The 14,867-nt window shown below is 40.6% G+C and overlaps 1 protein-coding gene across 4 annotated transcripts in view; it reads left to right on the plus strand.

The window, feature by feature from the left end:
• Positions 1-14,867, plus strand: part of CPM (carboxypeptidase M) — a 99,863-nt gene that overhangs the window by 18,381 nt on the left and 66,615 nt on the right. For 2 of the 4 annotated variants that reach the window (XM_045789620.2, XM_045789618.2), the window contains exon 2: positions 13,389-13,551. In XM_045789620.2, the coding sequence (XP_045645576.1) occupies positions 13,392-13,551 (160 nt within the window). In that variant the 5' untranslated portion in view covers positions 13,389-13,391. Of the gene's footprint in view, positions 1-13,024; positions 13,101-13,388; positions 13,552-14,867 lie in introns of those variants that run through there. The other 2 variants (XM_045789619.2, XM_045789621.2) reach the window with 2 other exon arrangements.

Here is a 14,867-nt window from a genome sequence, read left to right on the forward strand (position 1 = left end):
GTCTCCAAGCATAATTTGCCTCCCAAAACAAAACAGCTTATCATTATCTCAATATTGTTTCTGATGTGTGTGAAGAAATGTAATAAAAATTACACGAGCATGTTAAATAAAACATACGATTGTCTCTGCCTGGCCCCTCTATTGCTCCTTCCTTCAGGTTTCAACTTAGACACACCTTCTAGAAGCCTTCTCTGACCTCCACTCAAGTCCACTCCTACCCAGTTAGTACCTTCTGTTAGTCTGTGTCACAATATCCTACAATTTCTCGTTTGTGATACAGATCAACTTGGCCATTGAGCTGTTGTTTGAGGCTTCCCCAATATAGGAGCTCTATTAAAGTGAAGGCTGTTTCTCCTGTCCACCACGGCATTCTCACTGTTTAACATATTATTCAATGTTCAATAAATAATTATTGGTGATGAAGGATAGTTGGAAGGCAGGTGGGCAGGGATAAGGGGCCCCGCCCTAAGAGGAAACCACCCTTAAAAGGATTTTACACCACCCTGGAAGGAGCCCTCCAGCCTTTCCCAGGCGAGACATAGATAGATGACAAAACCTGATTGGATGACAGGTACGGGGAGGGTTAATCAGATTAAAACAGCCCTGCCAATGAGCCCATAAAAACCCCTAGACTTAGAAACTCCCGTGGCAACCCTCTCGGGTCCCCTCCCTCTTTGGGATCTTACCATCGCTCCATAAACCTTGCTTTGCTGCCCACCACCCAGTCCAGTCTACCTCTTCATTCTTCCAGTTGGTGTGACCAAGAACTGTGGGCACCAAGGAAGGAAAAGAATCCTGTAACACTGGCACCCTGACTGAATGACTCAATTAACCATGAGAAGACAAGAGAATTTGCTCTGAGTGTTGTCTAAATGTATTTATAATTTGATTTTGTGGAGTCCATTGTTGAATGGACAAGATTTAGGCTGTTTTCAAAAGAATCACTGAAAAGTAAATGATTAGGTTGTGGTGTCTAAATGTGGTGTCTCTCCCGATTGGATGAGGGCACCCAAATGTGGGGTGGGAGCCGGTGGTGCGGGCGGTGAAAGGATTCACCTGAGGCGGGACAAAGGCAATAGAAGTGTGTTGAATACGCTGCAAGGGAGAGGCGGCCAGGACAGGGAGGGAGAGGCTGTCGCAAGGAGGCAGTGAGTGGGTGCTGCTTTTGAAGAGGGAAGGTGAGGAGGCATGGGGACGTATGGGATTCTCCCTTTTCTGGTGCCCGTGCCTGGTTGTAAATAGCCCATTGGTTAGCTAGTGCCTATGGGTGTTTTGTTGAGGTGGGTCACCTGAATTCAGTCAGGGGCTCGGGTCGCTTTGGGCTCTCCTGCCTTGATCAAGTTTCCATTGCTCAAACCTGTTGTCTAACAGCAGCCTCTATATTGCTTCTAGGCCTCGTGTAGAAGCAGCCTCTGCGTAAGTGAAACTTACAAGTTTCAACTACATTCAAATAGTCTCTTCATCATTCTGGTTTATGTACATTTTTTTCTTTCTTTCTCCCTACCCCCACCCCTTTTCTTGGCAGCTTTGGGATATTAACAAGTCAGGAGGTTTGCTTCTCAAATATATACTTTTTTTTTTTTAATGAGCCAAAAGATAGCCATTTCTCAACATTTTATACAAAGTAGAGAAGAAAATAGAATTCAGGGTGCCTGGGTGACTCAGTAGGTTGGGTGTCTGCCTTTGGCTCAGGTCATAATCCCAGGGGATCAAGTCTTCATTGGGCTCCCTGCTCCAGGGGGAATCTGCTTCTCCCTCTGCCCCTCCTCCCACTCGTTCTCTCAATCTCTCTCTCTCTCAATAAATAAATAAAATCTTAAAAAAGAAAGAAAGAAAGAAAATAGAATCCAGCAATTACACCATTTCCTAAAGAGACAAGAGTACATTTATCATCTGCTGTTAAATCAGTTCATTTGATATCTATATAATGTAATGACCAGATTAAATGCTGTTAAATGTTACCATCTGGGCTTTGGAAATTTGCCTTGTTAGGCCCAGGAAGCTTTCTTTCAAATCTATCATATATATAAAGCATAGTAGGAAAAGTATTACTTTTGTGTTCAAAGACCAAGCTTTTAAGAGAAAAAGTCATTGTCCTAACAATTGCTCCCTGAGAGTAAATTATCCCAATTGATAAAGATCTATTCCACTGTTGGCAGTATGTGGAAGGTGCTAGCATGGAGAAATAAAAGAAAAACAGAAACATGTATTGGACCTTGTATTCCTTTCTGTTTTGTTCACTTTCACTAGGTGGTAATAATAATAACAATAGTTTTAGTTTGGGGCTTATAAAGCATTTCCAATATGCCACTGTTGGTTATAAGCTCTTAGCTTATAGTAACCTGCTTAATATATGCACCCCTGTAAGTTCCCTATCACCCTGTAAGATCGATACCATGATTAGCCCCATTTTACAGATAAGGGCGTGAAAACAGATTAAGTGACAAACTCAAGGCCACATAGTTAAGTGACAGAGCTAAGATTTAAACTTGGGTAGTCTGGGTCCCCAGACACAGTTTTTGGCAATTCATTATTATGTATAATATGGTGATGTTCTGTCCTTCCTAGAGTAACATTTATAAATCAGCAAGCATGTACTGAGCACTGACCTAGATGCCATGGAAGAAACAAAAAATTATAACATGATGCTTCACTCACTCTAGAGATATCTTTCTGGACTAAATTAAATTTCACACTTGTTTAGATTTTTCCTGACAGTGGTTCTCAAGTGGTGTGTTAGGACCTACTGGAGCGTTGGATCGAATTTTGATCTGATTAAAGTATAATTCTGCCTCACTCTCAGTAAGTAGAGAAAATGTTGAGCAAAGAAGGTCGTGCTATGCAGTGTAGAATGTGGTCCACGCCACTAAGGATTAGATATAAGAAGCAGAAAGTAATGTCAAGCCAGCTCCCAAGAAAGATCACAGGTTTCTGAGATCATATGATGTTCTCTATTGGGGAGTTTGGGCTCTTGTAGAACGTAAGCTACACGAGGGCAAGGATCTGGCCTGTCTTGTTCACAGTTGTCATCCCTTGGCAATATCCCAGCGCCTGGCACAGAGTAAGCAATAAGTATTTGATAAAGGAATGAGTGAGTGAATGAATGATAAGAGAGTAGGGCAGAGCTACAAATAGGTCTACTCCCAGGGTAACAGTGCTGAAGAGGGACCATGGAAAGAATGATAATGGTAGATGCCTTTACAGTCATGCTATGTTTTGTCATACTCTTCTAGGAACTATGCTGTGCTTTTTGATGACTTAAATAGCATTTTTCAGTCCTTTTATTTCTTTATGTTATTTATTTATTTATTTATTTATTTATTTATTTATTTATTTATTTATCTTTGAGAGAGAGAGAGAGACAGCACGAGCAGGGGGAGGGGCTGAGGGAGAAGGAGAAGCAGGCTCCCTGCTAAGCAGGGACCCCAATGTGGGACTTGATCCCAGGACTCTGGGATCATGACCTGAGCCAAAGGCGGACACTTAACTGACTGAGCCACCCAGGCGTCCCAGTCCTTTTATTTTTTCCTGTGTGTCATCAAGAATTCTAGGATTTGGGGTGCCTGGGCGGTTTGGTCGGTTAAGTGTCCCACTCTTGGTTTCAGCTTGGGTCATGATCTCAGGGTCATGAGATAAAGCCCCGAGTGGGGCTCTGAGCTGAGTGGGGAGTTTGCTTGAGATTCTTCCCCACCCCCTGCCCCTCCCTCCGATCATGCTTTCTCTCTCTCCCAAATAAATAAATAAATAAATAAATAACTTTTTAAAAAAAAACAGAAAATTCTAAGATTCAGAACTTTATCATAAATTCTTTATGAACCTCCCAAAGGAATGCTAACATATTTACAGTTACACATCCAAGATAAAAGAACTACTTTGCTTGGATTTTGATAGATAGCTTCCATAGCAAATAGAAAACACAATCATTATCCCTAGAGAAATGCTTGTTAAAAAGATTTATAGTTCTTAAAAAAAAAAAGGAACAAAACAAAAATAGGTACAGCACAGACTACAGAGCTCTTGTTTTAAACAGAATGCTTGAGTTAAGCTGCGTTCTTTAAATTTCTGGGTCCCACTGTTTAGATATCACTCCTTGGTAGTCAAGGGTAGGATCAAATTTTGGACCTTCATGGAAACCATCTAGCTTTTCACTAACGACTTCTATAACCTTTGCTAAATATTATAATCTTTCTATTCTACCACATTGTAAAGTCGCTTTCTTCTTTAGTGTTTATCAAATAATAACAAATCCAGTTTTGGTGGAAGGATAGATCTGATTTGGGGGGAGCTAGTTTGCAAGAGGTAGGTATAGTGCTGAGAGAGAGATACCGGAAGAGTCAGACTTAACATAAATACCAACCCCTCTCAGCTATATAGGAAGCCGCAAGCAGCAGAAAGAATTAGTGAGTGGCATTAGTACAAGACATCATTTTACATGTGAAGTTTCAAGAAAATTTGTCTTTTTTAAGGCAGTTTTTTTTAAATTTAAATTCAATTAATTCAATACATGTAGTGTATTATTTGTGTCAAGGGTACAGGTCTGTGATTCATTAGTCTTATATAATATCCAGTGCTCATTACAACACATACCCTCCCCAATGTCCATCACCCAGTTACCCCATCCTCCTACCCCTCTCCCCTCCAGCAACCTTTAAGGCAATTTTTTTAGAGCAGTTTTCAGTTTACAATAAAATTGAAGAGGTACAGAGATTTCCCATATACAGATATCTCCTGCTTTTCAAGTTATTACACCACTTTGCTTTTACAAAAGACCTACATTAGGGTGCCTGGGTGACTCAGTCGGTTAAGTGTCTGCCTTCAGCTCGGGTCATGTTCCCCAAGGTCCTGGGATCAAGTCCCACATCAGGCTCCTCGCTCCTCAGAGAGCCTACTTCTCCCTCTGCCTGCCACTCCCCTTGCTTGTGTTCTCTCTCCCTCTCTCTCTGACAAATAAAATCTTAAAAAAAAAAAAAAAGGCCTACATTAGTATCTGTTTCTGATTTTTACTTTTACAGGAAAAGGTGAAAAGTAAAATTAGTCTCAGTGTTTGCTTTGCAGCAAGCTGTTACAGAAGCGGTGTGCACCCCAGGCAGCAAGAGTGGTCCCACCAGACTCACTACGCTCAGCCTCTCAGCGTCAAGCCTCCATGGCTTGAAACTGTGTCTGTGAGCATCTATGCTTTATCCTGATTTATTTCGTGCATCCGGTAATAAGATGTGTCCTAAGATATCAGAAAAGCCTAAAAGAGGTTATTTTTGGGGGGTCTGCGAATGCTCAAAAAATCTTCCATATAAGTTAATGCTATTGTTTCTTTGCTTTATGCCATTTAAACTTATGAAGGTTCTCATGGGAACGCTCTACTTCCTGATAGCAGGAGACACCTGGACTCGAGCCACAACATATGCGGAGCCTCTCGCATTATTAGCATCACTCGCTAGAACGGTACATTTTTCATGGAGGATGAACCTATGTTGACCCATCGTAATCACCCAAAGTCCCTAGTTTACCTTAAGGTTCACTCTTATTGTTGTATGTTCTATGAGTTTGGACAAATGTGTAATGACATATGTCCATCATCGCCACTGCCCTAAAAGTCCTCTGCTCTCAGCCCACTCACAACCCATCCACCTTGGCAATTACTGATCTTTTTATTGTCTCTATAGTTTTGCCTTTTCCAGAATGTCCTATAGTTGGACTCATATAGTATGTAGTCTTTTCAGATTGGTTTCTTTCTCTTAGTAATATGCACTTGAGGTTCATATATCATCATGGTTTGATAGCTCATTTCTTCTTAGCAGTGAATAATATGCCCATTGCTGGACGGTCCCACAGTCTACTGAAGAACATCTTGGTTGCTTTCAAGTTTTGGCAATTATGAATAAAACTTCAATAAACATCCTTGTGCCGGTTTTTGTGTGGACATACATTTTTTATCTCATTTGGGTAACTACCGTGGAGCAGGATTACTGGATTGTATGGAAAGAATTTGTTTGGTTTTGTAAGAAAGCATCAAACCGTCTTCCAAAGCAGCTGTACCATTTTACATTCCCACCAGCAATGTATTAGAGTTCCTGTTGTTCCACATCCTCACCTGCATGGTGTTTCAGAGTTTCAGATTTTGGCTATTCTGATAGGTGCGTAGTGGTATCTTATTGTTATTTTAATTTTCGTTTCCCTGATGACGTATGATGGGGAGCATCATTTCATACACTTATTTGCCATCTGTATATCTTCTTTGGAGAAGGGTCTGTTAAGGTCTTTGGCCCATTTTCCAATCAAGGTATTTTCTTATTGTTGAGTTTTAGGAGCTCTTTGTATATTTTGGGTAACATTCCTTTATCGGATGTGCATTTACAAATAATTTCCTTCAACCTATGGCTTATCTTCTAATTCTCTTGATTTGTTTGCCAAACAAAAGTTTTTCATTTTAATGAAGTCTACCTTATGAATTCTTTTTCATAATTCATGTCTTTGCTGTTGTATCTCAAAAGGCATCACCTCACCCAAGATCATCTAGGCTTTCTTCTATGTTATCTTCTAGGAGTTTTATAGCTTTGTGAGTGTTACATTAGGCGGATGGCCCATTTTGAATGAATTTTTGTGAAGGGTGTAAGGTCTGCATCTAGATCTCTATATTTTTTTTACCTCTGGATGTCCAGTTGTTCCAGTACCATTTATGAGACTATTTTGCTCCGTTGTATTGCTTTTGCTCCTTTGTCAAAGATCAGTTGGCTGTATTTATGGAGGTCTATTTTTGGACTCTCTATTCTGTTCCATTGACCTATTTATCTCTTCTTTTACCAGTACCACACTGCTTTGATTACTGTAGCTTTAGAGTAAGTCTTGAAGTTGGATAACATCAGTCCTCCAACTTTGTTCTTCTCTTTCAACATCGTGTTAGCTATTCTGGGGTTTTTGCCTTTCCATATAAACTTTAAAATCAGGTTAATACCAATAAAATAACTCGCTGGAATTTTGACTGGGATTGCTTTGAATCTATAGAGCAAGTTGGGAAGAACTGACATCTTGACAATATTGACTCTTCCTATCCACAAACATGGAATATCTCTTCATTTGTTTATTTCTTTGATATCGTTTATCAGAGTTTTGTGGCATTTCTCATATAGATCTGGTACATATTTCGTTGGTTTTATAGTTAAGTATTTCATTTGGGGGGGTGCTAATGTAAATGGTATTATGTTTTTAATTTCAAATTCCACTTCTTCATTGTTAGTATATAGGAAAGCAATTGATTTTTGTAATGTTAACTCTTGTATCCTGCAATCTTGCTATAATCTTTTATCAGTTTCCAGGAGTTGCTTTTTTTTTTTTTTTTTTTGTCGATTCTTTCGGATTTTCTATACAATCATATCACCTGTGAAAAAAAGTAGTTTTATATCTCCTTCTCAGTTGTATGCCTTTGGTTTTTTTTTTTCCTTATTGTATTAGCAAGGACTTCCAGTATAATACTGAAAATGAGTAATGGGAGGGGACATCTTTGCCTTGTTCCTGATCTTAGTGGAAAAGCTTTGAGTTTCTCACCATTAAGTATGATGTGAGTTACAGTTTTTTTATAGATAGTCTTTATGAAGTTGAGAAAGTTCCCCTCGATTCCTAGTTTACTGAGAGTTTTTATCATGAATGGGTGTTGGATTTTGTCAAATACTTTTTCTGCATCTATTGATATGATCATGTGGTTTTCCTTTTTTTTTTTTTTAAGATTTTATTTATTTATTTGACAGAGAGAGAGACAGCCAGCAAGAGAGGGAACACAAGCAGGGGGAGTGGGAGAGGAAGAAGCAGGCTCATAGTGGAAGAGCCTGATGTGGGGCTCGATCCCATAACGCCGGGATCACGCCCTGAGCCGAAGGCAGGTGCTCAACTGGTGTGCCACCCAGGCGCCCCTGTTTTTCTTTTTTTAATCTGTGAATGTGATGGATTACATTCATTGATTTTTGAATGTTCAACTAGGTTTGCATACCAGGGATAAAGCCTACTTGGGCATGATGTATAATTCTTTTTATGCTCCCTTGGATTTGATTTACTAATAATTTGTTAAGAATTTTTGCATCTATATTCATGACAGATATTGGCCTATAGTTTTCTTTTCTTTTCTTTTCTTTTTTTTTTAAGATTTTATTTATCTATTCGACAGAGATAGAGACAGCCAGCGAGAGAGGGAACACAAGCAGGGGGAGTGGGAGAGGAAGAAGCAGGCTCCCCGCGGAGGAGCCTGATGTGGGGCTCGATCCCATAACGCCGGGATCACGCCCTGAGCCGAAGGCAGACGCTTAACCACTGTGCCACCCAGGCGCCCCTATAGTTTTCTTTTCTTATAATGTCTTTACCTGGTTTTAGTATTAGGGTAATGCTGACCTCACGGAATGAGTTAAGAAGTGTACCCTCTGCTTCTATCCTCTGAAAGAGTTTGTAGAGGATTGGTTTAATTTCTTCTTTAAATGTTTGGTAGAATTCACCAGTAAACCCACCTGGGTCTGATACTTTCTGTTTGGAAAGGTTATTCATTATTGATTCAATTTCTTTAATAAGCATAAGCTCAAACTCATCCTTTAAAAAAAGAAATTTAGTTGTTAACTTGTGGAAAATTGGTAAGACGCTCATAATTTCTGCTGTGTAAAGAAGATAGCACCAAAGGTCATAATTTAATGTTCTGTAAGACATTAATCAGATTTCTATCTAATTTAGCAATAATTTAGAATGACTTCAGTATTTTCTTATACTTACCTATACACATTAATTCTCTTATCTTTCTTTAAATCAGCTTTGTTTACTGCTGATTTTCTTGGTAGTTAAAAACTTGACTGTGTTTAACTGTATTTGTATGAGAATTATTTTATAACATTTTGAAATTATACTTTGACATTTTATAGAAGCACAACTTGGTATTATTTAAAATATTTAAAAATATTTAAAATCTTAAAAATGTACATGCTCTTTTACCTAGCAATTGCTTATCTAAGTATTGATCCTAAGAAGATAAGGATGTGCTCAAAGATTTAGCTCTACGAATGATTATGGGTATTCTGTATATAATAGTGAAATAGAAACAACTATGCAATGCTAAAGGACAGATTGATACCTAAATTTGTTTTAAGAATGGTTGTTTTTGAGCAAGTGGAATTTGTAGGTTTCCAAAATTTCTTTTAGTTGTTCATATTTTCTTGTGACACTTTTGAAAGAAGAAAAAAGAAAGCTTAAAGATTACAAAATCGAGTTACATTTCTCTTATTCTTGTTGACCTCTGTTGAGGTATTTAGCCCATAGCTATAGTCTTTCCCTCTGTTCCAATTCTTGCCACTAACTCAGGGAACTTCAGCGTTTTTGAGCAAGACTGATCTACTCTCTCCCTTTTCAGTTCTTTCATATCCCATTTCCAGTGGCCTTCCTCAGTTCTGTAACTCACTTTTTCACTCTTCATTTCTCTAATTCAGTACAAAGAATTTTTGATATTGTATTCATTCAGAACTGTTCATCTCAGATGCTTCTGTGCTTTTTGCTCTGTTCTGCTTTTAGATGAAAATACCTTATTTTTCTGATTAAAGGAAGTAACACATTTGCTGGAAATTTTTTTTTAGAAAATACAGAAAGATTCAAAAGAGAGAATCAAAACACTGCAATCCAGAGCATACCACTCAGCATTTTTGTGACCTTTTAAACTTGCTGTTAGGAATAGTTTTTTGTTTGCTTTCCAAAATGGGATCTTACCATTCATTTTACTTTTCTAATCGGGTTTTTGTCACTCAATGGTTGACCTTTCCAAGCCAATATATACAGATCTACATCATCATTATTATGGCTGAAAAATAATTTATTTTATGGATGTAATATTCCTTATCTAACCCAGGGTGTCTCAACCTCAGCACGGACATTTGGGGCCGGATAATTTATCGTGGGGCCTGTACTGTGCATTGTAGGATGTTTTGTACCATCCCTGCCATCTACCAGTTACATGCCAGTGGCACCATCCTCCTAGTCATGACAATGAAAAATGTTTCCAGCTAGGGGCCCCTGGGTGGCTCAGTAAGTTAAGAATCTGACTCTTGATTTCCCCTTAGGTCATGATCTCAGGATCATGAGATGGAGCCCAAGCATCATGCCCCATGCTCAGCAAAATAATCTGTCTGACCCTCTCCTTCCCCTCTGCCCCTCCCCCTCTCCTGCCCCTCCCCTCTCCTGCCCCTCCCCTCCCCCTCTACCCCTCCCCCCACTCCTACCCACCCCTAAGAGCAGGAGCACTCTCTCGCTCTTAAAAAGATAAATAAATAAATAAAATCTTAAAAAAAAAATGTTTCCTGCTATTTCAAATGGCTTCTGTGGGCAATCTCGCCCCAGCTGAGAACAATTGATGTAATCAATCTGCTATTATTTGACATTTACATTTATCTATTTTTTTTACAATTAAAAACAGTGGTGCTAGTAAAGATCCTAACATATATAAATTCAGCACTTCTTTGAATTACCTGCATAGCTTATAGTCCTAGAAAGGAAGAACGTATTTTAAATGTTGATGTCTATTCCCAGATAGTCCTCCAGAAGTGTTGTATCAGTTTATAGTACCGTTCAAACAGCAGAAATGCCATTTCTTCAGATCTTGTCCAAGTACTATCCATCTTTTAAATCTTTCTTAGTGAAAAGCAAAACATAATACTATTTTGCCCTTTAAATTTGTAAATTCTTTGATTGCTAACCACTTTGGTAGCTTTTACTATGTTTATTGGTCATTTGTATTACTCCGTTTGTGGGCTGCTAATTAATGTCTTTCTTGGTTTTGTAAGAGCTAGTAATTCTCTCTTCCAGTTTGTAATTTTTCAGGTAACATTTGTGCTGAGTTTTCCTTTACAGAAGGTATACATTTTTTATGTTGTCAAATTATTAGCCTCTTTACTGTGGTTTTACTGTTAGTGGTGTCATACTTAGATCACCTTTGAAGCCTCATACTTTAATGTTTTACTGTATTAGACCAACTTTCTATTTTTCTTTATTTCTCACTAGACTCTAGTACTAAGCTTTTGTTACCTCTAGACCAGTGCAAATCCAATTTGAATGTACCTGTGAATTAACTAGAATCTTATTAAAATTCACATTCTGATTCAGTAGGTTTGTAATGAGACAAGGGAGCCTGCCTTTCCAACAAGATTACAGGTGCTGTCAATGCTGTTCCTGGACCATGCTTTGAGTCACTAGGTTTTAGACCTTCAGCCCTCAATCCTCTGTACTCTTTCTACCTCAATTCTCTGATTGGTTCTCTGAATTTGCTTCCCTTCCTACCTACTGTGAATTCCAAGGGCAGTAATTTCAACTATACTTCACCCCTTTGATTTTCTGGAACAACAACCCTTGCGATCTCTACCTCAGTATTGACAAAGCCACTATTTCTCCAGTCTCCAGCCGCAGTACCACTGAAGGAAATCCTATAACTACTTTCTTCTATAACAAATGTAGCATTTCTAAAGTCCAATCAGCAAGCTTTCACTTTGTTCCTCATCAACTCCCTTTCCTATTTTTATAGTAACTTTGCCTAAATGTAACCTCCTCAACTCCATTCCACTTCCTTTGAGACCTTTTAGTCAATGAACAACAGTGAAAGAATCTCTTCAAGCCATCTGCTAGAAGTCACGGCAGAGTAACTGCTGCACACTTAAAAAGAAATCCGCTCAAAAACCCAACAATGTCAAGATTTTCCAACTCTTAGAAAAGTCTAAAGACTTATGAATTAAACTAGATTATTTAATAAACACCTCATACAGTTGTTACAATGGGCCTGCCAACTTTAGTTAGGTACGTATAATTATTATTTCCATTTTACAGACCAGGAAACTAAGGCACAGTGAGTTGACACAACCACTGAGAGTCCGCGCAGGGATTGGAACCCAAATCTTGTGACGCTACAGTCTTAGGTTTTCTCTCTCTGGGCTCTGCTGCCTGGGAATCACAGGGGGCATCATTGTTCCTGAGAGCTCAATTCTACAATTGTATCTGTATCTGCAACAAGGAAGAGGCAGGCAAATCAATGGCGGTTTTCAGCTTCGGATGGCATATTGGGTTCACTCAATGCATTTTTTAAAAATGTCCTTTCCAGGACCTAGAGAGAAATTCTGTTCAATTAGTTTTCAGTGGGGCACTAGTATTTTGAATCTGTTAAAGAGGAATGTTACTCCAAATCGGTGGTTTTCAAGCTTTTTATATTCACTGGACCTCGGCAGGAATCTTCAATTACTCTGACAGGTAACGTGTGACAGGTGTGTGGTCTTGGCCCACGCCACAAACCGCCTCTCAGGCTTTGGTGAAATCTCTTATCCCTCGTGCAAATGTAGACCACCTCATCCTTCCAGAAAGAAGCATTTTAGAAAAAGAGAACTAAAATTGGCCTAGGGAGTGTCGGTGGAAGGAGTGTTGGATTTACAAATAGTGGCTGTGCTTTCTTGCATGTGACTTCCCGTTTTAAATTTAACTGATTGAGCCAATCTCGCACACCAAATAAATTTGTCGGAAATTTTCCTATACTGCACAGTTGGCAATTTAAAACGTCTACACACGCGCCCTCAGAGCAGGGCTGGGGAGCCTGGCACAGCCGGGAGCTCGGCCCCTACGACCGGCGCCGCCGAGACCGTGAGAGCCACGTGGAGCTCTCACAGCGTCCCGGGCTCCAGGTGAGCCAAGGGCCCGGCTCTACAGCTGCAAACTCGCAGCAGCTGGAGACACCCACACGCCCGCGTGCCCCTCGCGGGAGCCGTGGCCAAAGGGAGGACACGCTTCCACCCCGGGGCGCGGGCAAAGGGCGGGACCGCAACAGGCGACTCGGTTTTCCGCCGCCCTCCGCCGCTCACCCGCACGGGCCGCCGCGCCCCCGTAACCCCGCGCCGCGCGCGTTCCTGTTCGCCCAGGTGCGAAGGGCGCTGAGCCGCCCTGGCCGCGCCGCTCGGTCCCGCCCAGTAGGGAGCCGCGCGGCGCCCGAGTGGGCCGGCGGCACGTCAGTCAGGCGCCGGGGGCGGGGCCTGGGGCCGCCCGTCCCCCCCGCCCGGCTATAATGCCGGGTCCCGGCGAGCGGCAGGCGACGGCTGGAGGTGCGCGTCGGGGCAGGGGTGAGGCTGAGGGCGCGCGCGGAGCTTCTCGCAGCTGCTGCAGCTGCCGGCCGGCGGCGACTCCGGGACGAGAGGGAGGAAGGGGCGGGCGGCGGGATGGAGGGCACTCGAGGCTACTCGTGCTCCGCTCACACCAACTCCCGAAGGTGCTGCTTCCAACTTTTACCTTCTTGGAAGCAGGGAGCGGTAGTGTCAGGAGACTTGACAGCACAGCGCTGAGCCGAGCTAGTGACGTCCACAACCCTTTCCTTATCTGTTCTCAGCTTTGTTATTTGTATTCATCTCTAGAACATGGACTTCGTCCGCCTCTGGCTAGGGCTGCTGCTGCCTTTGGTAGCTGCGCTGGATTTCGGCTACCACCACCAGGAAGAGATGGAAGCGTTTTTGAAGAATGTGGCCCAAAACTACAGTTCCATCACTCGCTTACACAGTATTGGGAAATCTGTGAAAGGTAGGGTCCGTCTCGTGCACTTTCCCAAAGCCCCAGTCCTCGCTTTCATTCATTGAATATACCTTAGCTTCCTGCCCCCTTTCCTTGGAGCTACTCAGGGGAGCTGCAAGCGGGTAAGCCGGTGCCTTGCGTGTTGGAGGTTTTCCGCTTTTGTGTGTCGTGTTGGTTTATTTTGTCAGAGAAGTAGTGGGGAGACCTGAACTTTAGTAAACGCCTCTGCTGTCATTCAGTGTCATTGAGTCCTGTGCGTTAATGGCGTTCTTTTTCCATCTTACAGGCACTGGTTGCTTGAGGTGTGTATTTTAGTTTGTCTTGGTAGATAAACTTATGTCAAGAAAGTCTGCGTTTATCCATCGCAGCTTTCCCTTTTTGTTGGCTTCTTTAAATGTGATTTGAACTGTTAGTATCTTTTTTTTTTTTTTCAAAGTCTCCTTTAAGCTAAAATAGTTCAGTTCTGTTGGTGAAATTTCTGTTGTGTGTAATTAACCCTATGACATAAAGCGATGCAAAACTATAAGTTTCTTTTAATGTTAAGCAGTACAGTTGGCAAGATTTGTGTCATGTGTAATTAGCCCCAGGGCTTGAAGTTATGCAAAAAAGTGTTTCTGATACTGGTTAAAGACTCTTTTAAAATTATCTATTTGAATAAGACAGTTGCTGGATAATATCTTAGCAATGATTGGGACTACCATATTCACATTTATCATTTAATTGTTTTAATTTAGAAATTATATATTAAATATAAATAACTGTATATTAAGTCTCATTTTTATAGACAGGGAATTTGAATCAGAGAGATATTAAGTATTTTGCTTAAGATCACCAGATGTTAGACTTTATAACCAGAATTGGCGTTTAGATCCTTCTACTTAAAGGCGTAATACTTTGGGGACAAGGCAAATACTTTATCAAACATTATTATTTCTTGGTATTTTTGTATTTGTACCCCCAAAGAGATTACCTGAGAACTTAATGCTTAAATCAAAAGTTTTTGTCAAGTTAATGCAATTTGGATCTCTTCTCTTTATAGTTGTGTTCCAACTCTACCTAGATTTTACCTCTGAGCTTTTGAACCAAGGAGTGTCTCTTAATAACTATATTCTCAATCATTTAAAAAAAAATCTAGTACTTTATATTAAAGAAGACCTATTATACAAATTTACTTACATGCAATGCAAACTAAAAAATGCTGGATCATGTGTGTAATGGTATCTTTGTTTTCAAACAACATTGCCAAAGAGTTGGTGCCAGAATTACTCTATATTGCTCTATAATCCAAATTACAGAGGTTGGATGTGTGAGAAATCGTATCCTGA

Source organism: Ursus americanus, chromosome 17 (genome assembly GCF_024610735.1).
Source record: "Ursus americanus isolate L20-20 chromosome 17, mUrsAme1.1.p, whole genome shotgun sequence".
In the NCBI taxonomy this organism is placed as follows: Eukaryota; Metazoa; Chordata; class Mammalia; order Carnivora; family Ursidae; genus Ursus; species Ursus americanus.